This window comes from Chiroxiphia lanceolata, chromosome 1 (genome assembly GCF_009829145.1).
Source record: "Chiroxiphia lanceolata isolate bChiLan1 chromosome 1, bChiLan1.pri, whole genome shotgun sequence".
NCBI classification, from domain to species: Eukaryota; Metazoa; Chordata; class Aves; order Passeriformes; family Pipridae; genus Chiroxiphia; species Chiroxiphia lanceolata.
Genome location: NC_045637.1, coordinates 122,517,966 through 122,531,746, shown reverse-complemented (window position 1 = coordinate 122,531,746; position 13,781 = coordinate 122,517,966). Strand labels below are relative to the sequence as shown.

Here is a 13,781-nt window from a genome sequence, read left to right as displayed (position 1 = left end):
GTATCTGCTCCATCTGCACTTAGCAGCAGAGGCAAATAAGATCCAGAAAAAATTTATCGCTAGTTATACATCTGAGACGGGGGTGGGTTCTGCAATCCTCCAGGCCACTCTTGTGGATTCATTAAATCATATGCAGTATAAATGTGCAAGAATACATTTGTTAGGAAATGTCTTGAAATATAGAACTTCTAGAAGCATGTTGTGGTGGCTGAGCTGACACAGGAAGTACCATCTGAAAACTGTCTGCTCTTTTCCCTTCCCCTGCTCTTTCTGCAGACTTGTCACATCAAGAGCAATTCAGAATCACCCATGTTCACTTCTTTCAAGATTCCATAAACCATATGTGATCCCAGTATATCTACACTATAGGTATCCTGCAGTACCTCCACTGGTACCTTATGTCTTCATACACATCTAAATTAAACTTCTGACTTTTTTTTCATAGCTGCCTGAAGAAATCAGCTGCCTAATTAAGCAGTACCATTTCATTTGAAATGTCGCTTGAGGGAGAGGCAAACCTGCAGCTCTCAGAATTGATGATGGTCTCTAAAGGCAAGTAGGTACTTAGTCAAAATGGTAACCACAGTGAAAGACAAGCTCAGCACCCAACATATGCTTTTATGTTTTCCTTGAGCCTCTCTCTTCAACAGTAGAGTTCAAAGAAAGCTTGTCTGCATTCTTTTACAAGTAAATTTCTCCGTATTGACCATATAATAAATTCCAAACAATTTATTACCCCAAGATGTAGATGTATTTTAAGTATCCACAGAGCTAAGCAGCTAGGAGAAACAGCTGATTTTAAAAAGTTCTTCTCTGTTCTCCTTCACTAATTCATCCAAATAGGAAGTGTTCCAGGTCCAAATGCTTCAAACCCAGAACAAGTATCCTAAATATGACAAAATAGGGGAAAATAGCTAAGTAGTCAACATGTTCCAGAAAATGGGAACTGTTAAATGCTCCTGCCTAGCTGTACCATTATTGCTATTGACTAGGAAAACTTCTGCTGTTGCAAGTGACCAACAGTTGGCGAGGGACTTGGGATCAAAGTTATAAAGGTATATAAGGAAATAAAGATTCCTTTGTGAAGTAACAGTTTTGTCTTAGTCTTACATTTCCCAAGCCTGAAGGACTGTAGAATCACCATAAAATGTTTGGGTTAAAAGGGCCCTCTGGAGATCATGTGGTCCAACCTCCTGTTGAAAGCAGTGCCTTAAAAGAAGTAATTATCTGCCAAGGTGCTGCTATGTGAGACAAAGTAGTACTTGGGTGCTTCTGAAAATTTGAGATGTAGCGAAATTAATTTTCTTGTGCAGAGTTTTTCTGACCTATCTCTGTTTTAATCGCCTGACTCCTTTTCTAAGACCTGTAAACAAAGGAAACAATGTTCTGGTTTTCCCTTCACTTTATGCACTGTCAGCAGGTTGGAGGATGGTCATAAAGGGATGGAATGAACTTTAATAGCATTTAATACCTTCTGTTTTTAGAAAACTATTATAACCATATACTTTTCTAATATTACAAGTGCCATGGTAGCCTACAAAGTTGTTTAAGTTTTCTGAAAGCCTGTCTAGAATATTTATTTCACCAGTTAACTTTAGGCCTCTAAGTGAATAATTTGGATGGCAACTGTAAGAGACACCCATTTTTTGTTGGTTTTCACCAAAATTTTAATTGGATACAGTTCTGAGTAAGGCCATAGGACTGACCTTCCGGCGAATCATTGTATAGGATATATGTACATAGATATGAAAAGAAGAAAAAAACGTATTTGACACTGTCTATTGTTCTTGAGATAAAATACACATAAGGATACCATAAGCCTCTCTTTTCTTTCTTAATGCACAGATTTTTCTCATCCATACTCTGTGCTATGAAAGATCTGAGTGACAGTAGGTGAAGCCCTTCTACACTTTATGTGATCAGGAGAGCAGCACAAATGCAATTCAGATATCTGTGGTTGTCCATGCATCTGCGCCAGATGTACTTTAGCGGCTGTCACTAAAAGAAAGCATTACCAATTCCTGCTTGTAGCTGCTCTTAAACCTGAGGCAATTTTTAAAATGTCCTGTTTAGAGTCTGAAAATTTCTAGTGGTCTGTGATTGCTAAGGCTAGCACAGTTGTAATATTTTGAAGAAAATGCAAAAGGCAGTTGCAAAAGCAGTTGAAGGGAATTTAAGATTGACAGATTTCAAATACCGGGTTCCCAAGTCTGGCTCCTTCTGAGGGTAAACGGAAAGTGTCAATTTACATTCTACTAAATCTATCCAAATGATATATTGAAATCGACCACATGATGAGCCCTTGGACTTATAAATTAATCAGTAGATTGTCAGCTGTCCTCTCTATAAGCTTAAGTCAGAATCTAAAATAAGCCTGGTGTTTTTGCATGGTGACTTTAATAATAGACATAAATATTACTTGTATGGCAAGGAAGGCTGGGAGCACCTGAACCCTACTGGAATTCATGCCAGCAAGCCTCAATTGTCTGTCAATTGATTTACTCGAGTCCTTTCCTTGCTTTTTCACAATTCATGAATAATATTTATATATGGATAATAAATAATCTGGTGAGTGATAACTAGAGCAATGTGTGTTGCCTTTTGTGCCACTTCTTCACCCGTTGCACTAGCCAGTGATTGTTTTCTTGACTCACATACTCTCAAGCCAAACAGAAATTTTGCACAGCATAGCATAATTCCTCCTTTATGTAGTTTTCACCTGGCTGTTCTTCTGCTGAGGGAAAATAAATCAACAGCCATCTCCTGTATCCATGCTGTGAAGTTTGCAATAAGAGGACCACCTGATTGTACTTGCTGCTGGGCCAATATTTGGGCTTCTGCTTTCCTCCCACAACAGCCGTTATTAATGCCAGTTGATGTGTACCCTTTCCCTATTGCTAGGTGACATGTGCCTTAAAAAGGCAGCTGCTGTTGCTGCTCAGGGATTCTCACAAACCTTATTTACTCTTGGTTCACATGATGTGCAGTGAGGTTTGCAGGACCAGAAACACAGCTCAAAGTTCCGGGCATTTCCTTCCACTGTTCGTTTGACTGTAAATCACTTAAAAGATCGCAGTTTCCCTGACTCAAGAAAGAATAACACCTGTTGTTGTGGTAGGCAATGACAAGATTTCTACTTTTTAGCCTGTGTCTTGGACTTTCACTGATCAACAATCTGTTGATCAGTGTCCTTCATCATGGACTTGTCCGTAGTACCAAAATGTTATACTGCAAAACAGGTCTTTTGCCAGACCTTGTTAGGTAAAGTGTTTTCTGAGGCTTAGAGAGAAGCCCAGGGATTGGTTTTGGATTCTTTCATTCAAAAGATGCAATCGCATTGTTTTTAATCTGTTTAGATCTCTTTGTTATTTTGAGTATGAGTGAGTAGAGAGAATGGATATTCTCAGGACAGTGGTCAGATTCCTTTGGGTTGAATTAGACCAGCTGTAGGCTGAACGAATAGTGTTGTGTTTCAAGTGGCCTCATTAACATTGTAGAGGAATGGCAACTCGAGCTCTGTCCCAACTATGAATTTATCTGATCAATTTGATTAGGTTTTTTTTCCAGGTTCCTCTAAAGATATGTGGAATGTAAGGATATCTGGTTACTGGTTATTCAGCACAAAAGACTAAGTAAGACAAGAGACAGGATAAGTAATAAATTAAACTCTTAGATACCAAAACCTTGAGCAAGAGGAGATAACAAAACTGTAACAAAGAGCAGAACTCTTAGATCACTGCTTATGGGACTCTAGAGGAACCACTCAATGACTTGAGGAGGTTCAGCCAGAGCTCTGTATCTGGTATCATGGGAAAGTGCAAAACAATGAGATATTTGAGAGGGCTTGTAGGATCTTATAAAACTTCTTATGGGATGTTGTAAAGGATGTGGGAAAGTGCTAGTCTTGTTTTGGGATGTTTAGGGGAGCACAAAAGACAGTTACAGGAAGGGATCAAGACAGAAGGAGGGAGAACAAGCATAGGAAAATGGAGAAGAGGAGGGATAAAAGAGACTGACTGCATGCAGTCAAGCTGCTGCCAGTAATTTTAGTCAGGCTATGTCCTGTTCCTGGTCTCATGTCCTTGTTAAACTCAATAATTGAATGTTTTCCTATATGAGTGTACATGGACACTGTGAACATATGTGTGTATGATCTGCTAGCAAATCTCAAGCCGGGCTAGTTGGTGAGTTGAGTGAGTTGAGTGAGTGGTCTGCTTGACATGCAGGTCTAGGGGCTAGGAACTGGAGAGACATATTGTCTGGATACAAGCTGTTGAAGAGACTGAGCATTGAATGGCTGCTGATGAAGGGACCCATATGTGTGTGTGATTCTAATATCAATTTAAAGCTGGACTAGCTGGTGAGCAGGAGAAGAGATGTTGGAGCCACCTACCAGAGACAAGTTGTCTTTGAGATTTATATCTAACATGACCCATAAACAACAGGAAAAGTGCTTTCTCAACATTTTACTTGATTTTGTTTAAGCTACTGGGGGTTTTGATCCTGCTTCTCTTTGTTATTCACATTGTAGGTTTCTTTTTATTTGAACCATGCATCTTTATTCATACTATGCTTCTTTTGCTTAAAATGCTTTCAATTTTACAGTCATTGTTCTGAAATTAGGTTGTACAACCAACAGGATATGAGTTGCACAGAAGTAAATAGAATTTATATTACACTGCCACTGAAGTAAAGTACTACAATAATCACTACAATTATCATTGCCTTATATGTCAAAGGTTTGTACATAATTAATATATTACTCATAACATGAAGACAGGTTTACATTTCGGTTCACGTTTCCTTTTCATGACTTTTGGTTTTGAATACACATTGCAGATTTTCCAAGTCTTTCAGATTTCATCTTCATAATTTCATCCCGGTATTATTGTGACTGTTAGAATTCATATCCCTAAAGATAGCAGACAAATAAAACAAAATCTGTTATAATTAGGTGAGACGGTGAGAAAGGAATGAAAGGAATCAAATTAAATAAGAAAAAAATCTTGGTTTCTGATACATCAATTATGTTTCCTGGCCTGAACTTCTACTCTACACATGTGTCAGATGCAAGTCAGGGGTAGCCAAACGAAACTTGGTTATAAGACAAATGGACAGTTCCAACAAGGCAGCAATTCTGATAAGAAGGATGATTATTGAAGGGCTGGTTTCAATTATTCTTAGTAATGGGCAGGAAATAGCTTTCCTATCCTGGAAAAAATTCTAAGAAGTCAAAAAAAAATTTTTCATCTTAACTTGGAATGAACAACCAAAATTCCAAATATTGTCTCTGTAAGACGATCTGGGAAAAAAATAGCTTGAGTGAGAAAAAAACATTTTCAAAATGCTGCTATTCAGCTTGGTATTTTGTCTATTTTTTTAACTCTAATTTGCATACATTTAGAAAATGGAAGTGTAATTTTTAGGTAAGTTTGGGATATTTTAATGATTTTGAATTTTTTTCACCAAAGCTATAAATTTTCAAAATGGAACCTGATCTAAAAAAGCATCAAACGTTATCCTGTCATATGAACATTTTCAGATTTGGCTATTTGGTGTCTTTTCATTAGGAAAGATTTTATGAAGAGATTCTTTACTCATTCTTTTGATGAAACTTTTTGATTTGATGAACTGCAAATCTTTCTTTTGGCAAATTGAACTTATGTTGAAATGCTTAAGAATATTCCTTGAGGAATTCTAGCTGTATTTGATCATCACTAACCTATGATTTAACATGCATTTTAATATATGGCATGAACACTGTGTAGTATTACCTGGTTCAGATTCCTGATTGACAGTCAGTGACTTCCCAAATCTCTGTGGCAAATTTAGAAGTGATTGACTGGAACTTCTAACAAGTGGAGATCTCCCAAGCCTGTGTGATACCTTTGGAGCATGATTAGGTATGTTGTCTCCAAAACCTCTTCCAAATCTCAGGGGCAAATTAGCAAATGGTTTAATGCTTCTTTCTTCTGGATAATTCCTTCCAAATCTAAGAGGTAAATTAGCAACTGAATTTGGCATCTTGTTTACTGTAAAAGGGTTCATTTTAATGGTATTTTTTGATGCCCAGTCTTCCATTTCTTCAAAATTGGGACTCCTCTGCTTTTCTTCCAAAATATCTTTAATCTAAAGACAAATAATTTAAAAAAAGAATAGTATCATTTTATAGGGCATTACTCCAGCTACCAGTCACACAAAGCCTTCATTTTCATCTCGCCTTAGAAAGCTGATGGGTACAGTCTTTTTTTTTTTTTTTGAATGTGTAATGCTTTTTAGCTGTGTTTGCTAAACTCCATATTACCTGTGTCATGATGTCAAGGGCAACTGTTGCCTGAAAAATAGCTGTAACAGCATGACCCTTCTTATAGAGGAGTATTCTTCCCTGATTGAAAATCAGGCACTTTTACAAAAATAAGTTTCCAAGCCTTAACAGCAAAAATGTACAAATATGGTTTTAAATTTCAGTTAAAAGACACAAATGCCACTTAACCTAACTTCAATTCCTTGCCCCTCTTTGGTGACTTCCCTGTGAGCTTCTCCAGTTACTGGCAGAGAAGGGGAATGAGCCATTCTAGTTCATACTTCATGATTAAAACATTAAACAAACTATCCCTCTGATTGCACCTGCACACCCTTTCTAGAAGTGTATAAAAGACAGTAAGCTGAAGACTAGAGGATTTCACTAGCACAATTGAAATTGTATTTTGGTTTGAAGAATGTTTATTATACCAATGATGATAAGTCAAAAAGAGAGGTTGACTTTCATTTCCTAGGGAGTATTTGCAGGGCAGATATGAAAAATAGTGCAGATGAAGTGTGCAAATTTCATTTGGCATCTATTGAGACATAATAAATGTGCAACCGTGCAAAGAAATTTTTATGGTCAATTCCAGAATAAAATGTTAAGACCATTAACTATATTAGACTTAAAATGTTCTCTGTTTATTATTATTCTTTGAGTATTACAAGCATGCCTTTATTAATTTTGGATTAATAATCTATCTGTTATATTATATGCATAAAGTGCCTGACAGGAATATTAATTGAGACTCCACTGTGTAAGAATCATTTCAGAAAAAATCTCAGGCTAATCACAAATCTGTATTGCAAGAAAATTGAAACATGAATTGATTTACATGGTATATATGTCCAAGCGAATGAACTTCCTGAAAATTCTTTCAGCAAGGTTTTTCCATACTGCTAGTGCTGTAATGCTGAATGCTGTGCAATGAAGTTAGGAGAGCCTCTGCCAAAAAGTCCAATATGCTCAGGTTCTGACCCACAGTTCCCCCAAATAATGTCATAGTAATACAGATCTTACCTCGTAATATTTATCATCATCTTCTCTGCTCTCCAGACTGGACTTCATTGGTTCACTTAGGCACATACTAGTTGATGTTAGAAAGACCACTGTAGCTAAAGCAAACAGAATAAACTTCTTGGTTGAAATTACTTTCATTTTTCTCAGGTTAAGCTTATTTAGAGAGCTCAGAATCTGTACAGAAATCTTCCATCTTTTTATATAATCAGAAAACAATTTTTTTTTTTTGCTATTACATCAGTCTCTAAAGCTCCAATTCTTAATATTAATTAGGGAAGCAATTTGAATATATTTGAAGAATGTTCAGAATTTCTTTTGTGAAGCTTTTTAAGCAACATAACTTCTTATTAGGGATGCGCTGACCTTACAAATGTTTTCTTCTGATGAAGTATGTCTTAATTAGCTAATTAAGCAACAACAGTAGGGATATACAATAGTCACAATGCTTCATCATCAGTAGACAAAATCACCTTGTTTCTTTCTTTTGTATCAGTGTCCTCAGAAGGAGTATGAAAGGAAGCTTTCTCCATGTAAATATTTTTCTGCTTAAATGATCCTTTTGGATCATAGAATGCTCGTTTATATACTTATGTACAGCTAGGGACATTTGGCCCATTGAAATTAAGTGCTGTCTATTGAAGTTGTTGATCAGGTCATAAGAGATGTTATGCGTCAATGTGATCTATTGACGTGCATAGAGTCTGTGCTCTAAATTGGACTGTTAATTTGCGTTCAGAATGGATTAGATACATGCTTTTGAAACTCTGCCCATCAGTTAAAGTTTTAGAACTTTCAAAGGTTATGTTGCATCTATATTCTTTAGGCTAAATTTCCAATAGTGTTTTTTAAAATGGCATCTGCACTTTACCGCATGCAGTGAAAGCACTGGACTGCTCGTGCATGTTCTGTCCCAGAAGGAGATTCAGGATGCACACTAAACGTACCCTTAAAGTTCACATTGAATCAGTTGCTACATAGGCTGGTGAGCCAGACTAACATAAAAAAAAAATATTATGTCGTTCTTCCATTTGTTATTCTTAAATTCTTGAACTGATTTAAGTTAATACTTAAAATCAGCCACATATGGAGGAAACCTGATTACTTGTGATAAATACTCACACTGGAAACTGGACTCTAGACATGTTATTTTGCAATTTATCACCGGGGTTGTAAAATGTCTGTTCCATGCAGCACAGGAAATGTTGTCTCGAGAGAACTTGTTTTATGCTGTGGCCATCATGGATAGTATGGACTGTTTATCAATTGACAGTATGTTACTGTCTTTGCTGGACAATGAAGCTGAAGAAGTCGCAAGTAACCCCATTTTAGAATTAAGGTGGCTGTTTTTATGGGTGCGTGCATGGAGCCAATTCTACCTTAGATTCCCTGAAACTGAGATCCTGAAAGCCATAAACAGCCTTCAGAGGGAAATCCCACTGACAGATTTAAAAGTGAAAAGGGAACAGTTTCTCATAGATGAACTTCACCAGGTGGAGGGGTGTGAAAGATTCTGCTCATTTTTTATGTGACAGGAGACCATCAAATTGTTAAAATAGATGAGAATGGTATCAGTAAGCTAACTAGAAGCCCCCGTGAGAGAAGAATGAATTTTGATAAGTCACTGGCTTTTGTGTGCCACTTTCCCTTATTGTTGTACATACTATTTACATAATTTCCTCTTTGTTTCTTTTCTGTGTGCAATCTTTCTGGCCCTGGCCGACGGCAGAAATGGTTGGGTTCAAATATCATAGAATCATAGATTTTTTGGGGGTTGGAAGGGACCTTGAAGATCATCTAGTTCCAACCCCCCATGCTCTGGTCAGAGACACCTTCCACTAGATCAGGTTGCTGCAAGTCCCATCCAAGTTGGCTTTGAACACTTCAGGGGATGGACATCCACAACTTTTATTGGCAACCTGTTCCAGTGACTCACCACCCTCATAGTGAAGAATTTCTTCCTTATATCTGATCTAAATTCACTTCTTAAGTTTAAATCCATTCCTATCACTTGTCCTATCACTACAGGCCCTTGTAAAAGGTCCCTCTCCAGCTTTCTTGTAGGCCTCCTTAGGTTACTGGAAGGTGCTCTAAGGTCTTCCCAGAGCCTTCTCTTCTCCAGACTGAACAACCCCATCCCTCTCAGTCCCCATAGGAGAGGTGCTCCAGCCCTCTGATCGTCTTTGTGGCTCTCCTCTGGACCCACTCCAATGGGCCCATGTCCTTATTATGTTGGGCAGCAACTGTCTCTTTTCACCAAGGGCTGAATGTGGGTTCCTGGCTCTCTGGAGCCTCATGTCTGGGGGCTTCCATCTGTGGGAACAGATGGATTTTTCAAGTTCCTTTTCTTTATAGCTACAATAAAGACAATAATGAATGCAATTCATGCTCTGATATCTATCTAACGTGGTCATTTACCACTGGGCCTTCCTTTTATCTAGCTGCTGGTTTATGAACCTCTCTTGATCAATGGCCTCTCAATTAACTGTGTGAAGATATTTGCTTTCTAAATTAAATGGAATTGGCAAGATCCAAAAACTCTTCTGCATTGTTTTGGCACAAATACAAATTTTGTTTTCCCTAGACAGAACAGGAAAATGTATTGCTGTTGTCTAAGCCAAATCAGGCTTTATTGACGTTCAGCTTACCTCCTATGTATGTTGATTTTCTAATCTACATAAAGTGAAGTTTTCAGGTATTTTTCATGCCATACACTCAGGGAATTGTATGTTCCTATGCTTTCTTATGAATTAATTTTCCTTTAATTTGCCAGGAACTCCTTGGAAACTTCAAGTCAAGCAGTTACAATGATTGTTCATTATCTTTCATGAGGAAGAGCCTAGTGCTCAAGTACCAGAATGAATACTGTGAGCACTCTTCATCAATGTGACTGAAAATTCTGCTATATTTAAGCCGTCTTCAGTAGCAGCATAAACTGGCCCAGCTAACCTCAAACTGAGGCAGTTGAGGCATCCTGGCATGATCTATTAAAATTATTAATTTGCAGAGGGAAGACACATTTATTGGAGGCACATTGTGTTGGAGAAATGGGCTGTTTATTCTCAAATTGCTCCAGCTTGATCCACAAAGGGTCTACTTAAGGCATATAGAGGGGAAAGGGCTCTGAGTACAGCTGAAAACAATTTTCAAGTTCTTAGCCTCTGGTCCTACACTTGTTTTGTCTTGCTATCTTACATCACTCATCAGCCAAGCTCTTCAGAGGACTTGACCATAACTGGACTTCTGTTTTGAAAATTTCCCAGTTCAACAGAAATGAGCCCTGCCATCTACACGTGAAACAGGCCTCACAGGTAGGGCTAATTTTAAGTTTTCCCGCAAGTGCATACTACAAACTAGGACAAGGTAATGTTTGCTTCTTTTTGTCTTTACATTTAGTGTAGGTAGGCACATTTGGCACATTTGACTCTTCATTTAGTGTAAGTAGGCACATTTTGGCACATATGTAGGAACACTTTGGCTTAGTAGTACAACAATAAGGTGGCTCTGATTTGTCACAAGTTGATGGATACTTCTTAAAAAATTTGACATTAAAATAGAATTAGTACTAAAGGCAAAAGTAGCTCAATTTCATAAGCAACTCCAGCACAGTTATTTGATTCCAGTGAAAGAACAAGTTTTAATATTGCTCTTTCTTTATATAAGAATATACTGATAAATCCTTATCCATTATTAACAACGCATTGTGTGAAAATTGCATGTTATATGACTCATGCCAGCAATAAGCATATGTGCATTTCCACAATGCTAAATCATTCATAATATATTCATTTTGCCATTATGTATTATATGGCCTATCCTATGGCTCATTTTGAAGAAAGAAGATTTAAAAATGTATAATTTTTTTTCATTGGCAAGCCATTCTATTCATTTTTCACCCATTCCTATGGCATGCAATGGGTTTTGCTGGCTTTACTCTGTTGTGCTTCTATTCTGGTGTACAATGCAAGGTGTATTTGCCCTGAATATATATGACTCTAAGCAGATAAATATACCTTCATTCCACTCAGTATCCTGACACTGTTTACAGATGCAGGCTGGATGTCCCTTTCATACTGATAATAAATATTTCTGTAATCAGAGGAACCAGTGAAGCTCGGTTTCCCATGACTTTTGATTGAAGATTAAATGACAATATGTATTCTCTGAGGTCCAGTAACTATTAACCTTACTGTAGGATGTCTGCATGAGCAGCGTGTCTATTCCTGCCAAATTTTACTGAATTTGGCTTCTAGACTTGAAAGTTATCAAGGGTGACTGACAGACACACACTTATGGACAGAGAAACAGATTTGCCTCATTTCATTAGGAAACCAGTACTAAATCAGAAATGACTCTGCTGAAATACCACGGGTATAAAGCCTCAACATCAGTACAATTACTGAGGACACAGTGATAATTTCTATCTTTATTAATGAGGCATTAGCTCAGCTATTGGGATTTTTTAGAAGAATAGGGGAATTCACTCTACTATGAAAGCCCCCTTCTTTGTGTACTGTAGGTTGATATGGAAAAATAACATTTATGAAACCATTTTAAACCACGTTTTCACCTATATGTAGCTCTAAGCTTTCCTGTTAGCTGGGTAGTAATAAACAGAGGACAAATGCATACAAATACCAAGGTACAAATAATCTTATTTTAGTGTTAACCCCTAGGAATCAGTCACCAACCTTTGAAGACATTTTCCACCTTGATTAGCTGAATCCAGGATATAGATGTATAACTTCACCTTTTCTTTTTTTTTTTTTTTTCTTTCTTTGAGCTTTTGGAGCAGCAGAACAGCATGAGAGACAGAAAACAATGAGAGGCTTGAGTTATTATGGTAACAAGCTGAAAATTACTTTACCTTCTTGGTAAATAAGGTGTGAAAAATAATTCCAGATTCGACAGGGTCTTAAGTTATACATTGGTGCTAATAATAAAATAAACATGTTTTCAATAACATTTGGGATATAAATACGTTCTTTTTTACTAACTACTCTGCAGAGTGTAATACTGTCCTTACCAATCTACTACAGCATGTAGCAGCTCTTGCCCATTCTTGCCTATTAAAAATTAAACCCTTTTACCATATATTATTAAAAGTGCTTTGGTTGGCTGCAAATCAAGAAAGACTTCATAAAGTCTTACAAGAAATCTGATTAAAGCTAGAGTCCACAGGCAGCAATGGAAAGTGCATGAGAAAAAAATACAACAATAAATTATGTCTTAAAAACTCCTTCAGGACTTTAAAAAATCATTAGTAGATTTTATTTGAATTAACTATTAGCCAAAGGACTCTTAATAGATTAATTATTCCATGTTGTCCCTTTACTTTTTCGCTTTGGAATCTGTGTTAGTTATAGATTCTAATACCTTCATTCTTTGTTCTCCCCCTTTTCAGAATGTTTTTTTTCCGAGAAGTATTGTGCTCATTTAATAGTTCCTCTATGCCTTGTATATAAACTCTGAGGAGTTTGAAGATTAAACTGTAGGTTAGCTGAATTGTGTGGTGTGGGGTCTGATTTTCACTGTAGGAAAAAATGTAAGCAATTTAGGAAAATTAAAAATTAAGGGAAAACATCTATGTTCCCTGGGGAGAGAAAAAGGCTGCAAGCATTTTACTGACAAAGCTGGAGAAGCAGGTCCAGATTATTTAAAATAAAACCTCTCTCTCTCATGTAGCTTTTAAAGGGAAAAAGGGAGAGAAAAATATGTTCTTCGCATTCTTGCTGTTTTACGGTATTGATGTTAGACAGTATTCTGGAATGGAAAGTAATAATTCATTGGAAGTCCTGGACTTTGCATGTGGTGGTGAAGGAGCTGACAGTGCCATCACTGAACTTCGTGTTGAGTGTTAGCCACGAGGCTTGTAACATCTCCCTGAAATTTTGTGGGATCTGCTGCTCCAGCTGGATCCCTACAAATCTATGAGGCCTAATGGGATTCATCCAAGAATCCTCAAAGAGCTGGCTGATGTCATTGCAAAATCTCTCTTGATGATTTTTGAGTGGTCTTGGGAATCCAGAGAGGTCCCAGCTGATTGAAAGCTGGTGAATGTTGTCCCAATTTTCAAGAACGGCAAGAAGGAGGACCCTGGACGCTACAGGCCTGTCAGTCTCACTTCAGTGCCTGGTAAAGTTATGGAGAAGATTATTCTGGGAGATACTGAAAAACACCTGAAATACAAGACAGTTACTGATCACAGCCAGCACAGCTTCATGAGAGGGAAGTCCTGCTTATCAAACCTGATTTCTTTTTATGACAAGGTGACCTACCTAGCTGATCAAGGGAAGCCAGCTGATGTCATTTTTTGGATTTCAGTAAAGCTTTCAATACTGTCTCTCACAGGATCCTTCTGGACAAAATGTCCAGCACACAGCTGGATAAACACATCATGGGCTGGGTGAGCAACTGGCTCATGGGTTGAACACAGAGGGTAATAGTAATAATGGGGTAA

General features: G+C 37.4%; 1 protein-coding gene across 1 annotated transcript; it reads right to left on the bottom strand.

Annotated features, from left to right (window-relative positions):
* Positions 1 to 4,450: 4,450 nt before the first annotated feature.
* Positions 4,451 to 7,496, bottom strand: NPVF (neuropeptide VF precursor). Its single transcript, XM_032693025.1, has 3 exons — positions 7,325 to 7,496; positions 5,775 to 6,129; positions 4,451 to 4,912 (listed from the first exon to the last, which is right to left on the bottom strand). Exons 1-3 carry the CDS (start codon positions 7,460 to 7,462, stop codon positions 4,905 to 4,907), a joined length of 501 nt encoding a protein of 166 aa, XP_032548916.1. The 5' UTR covers positions 7,463 to 7,496; the 3' UTR covers positions 4,451 to 4,904.
* Between the last annotated feature and the right edge of the window lie 6,285 nt (positions 7,497 to 13,781).

Coding starts and splice junctions, on each gene's coding strand:
- NPVF (XM_032693025.1), bottom strand. CDS start 7,462: ATGAAAGTAATTTCAACCAAGAAGTTTATTCTGTTTGCTTTAGCTACA. Junction 6,130..7,324: donor ATGATGATAAATATTACGAG/GTAAGATCTGTA, acceptor ATTTGTCTTTAG/ATTAAAGATATTTTGGAAGA.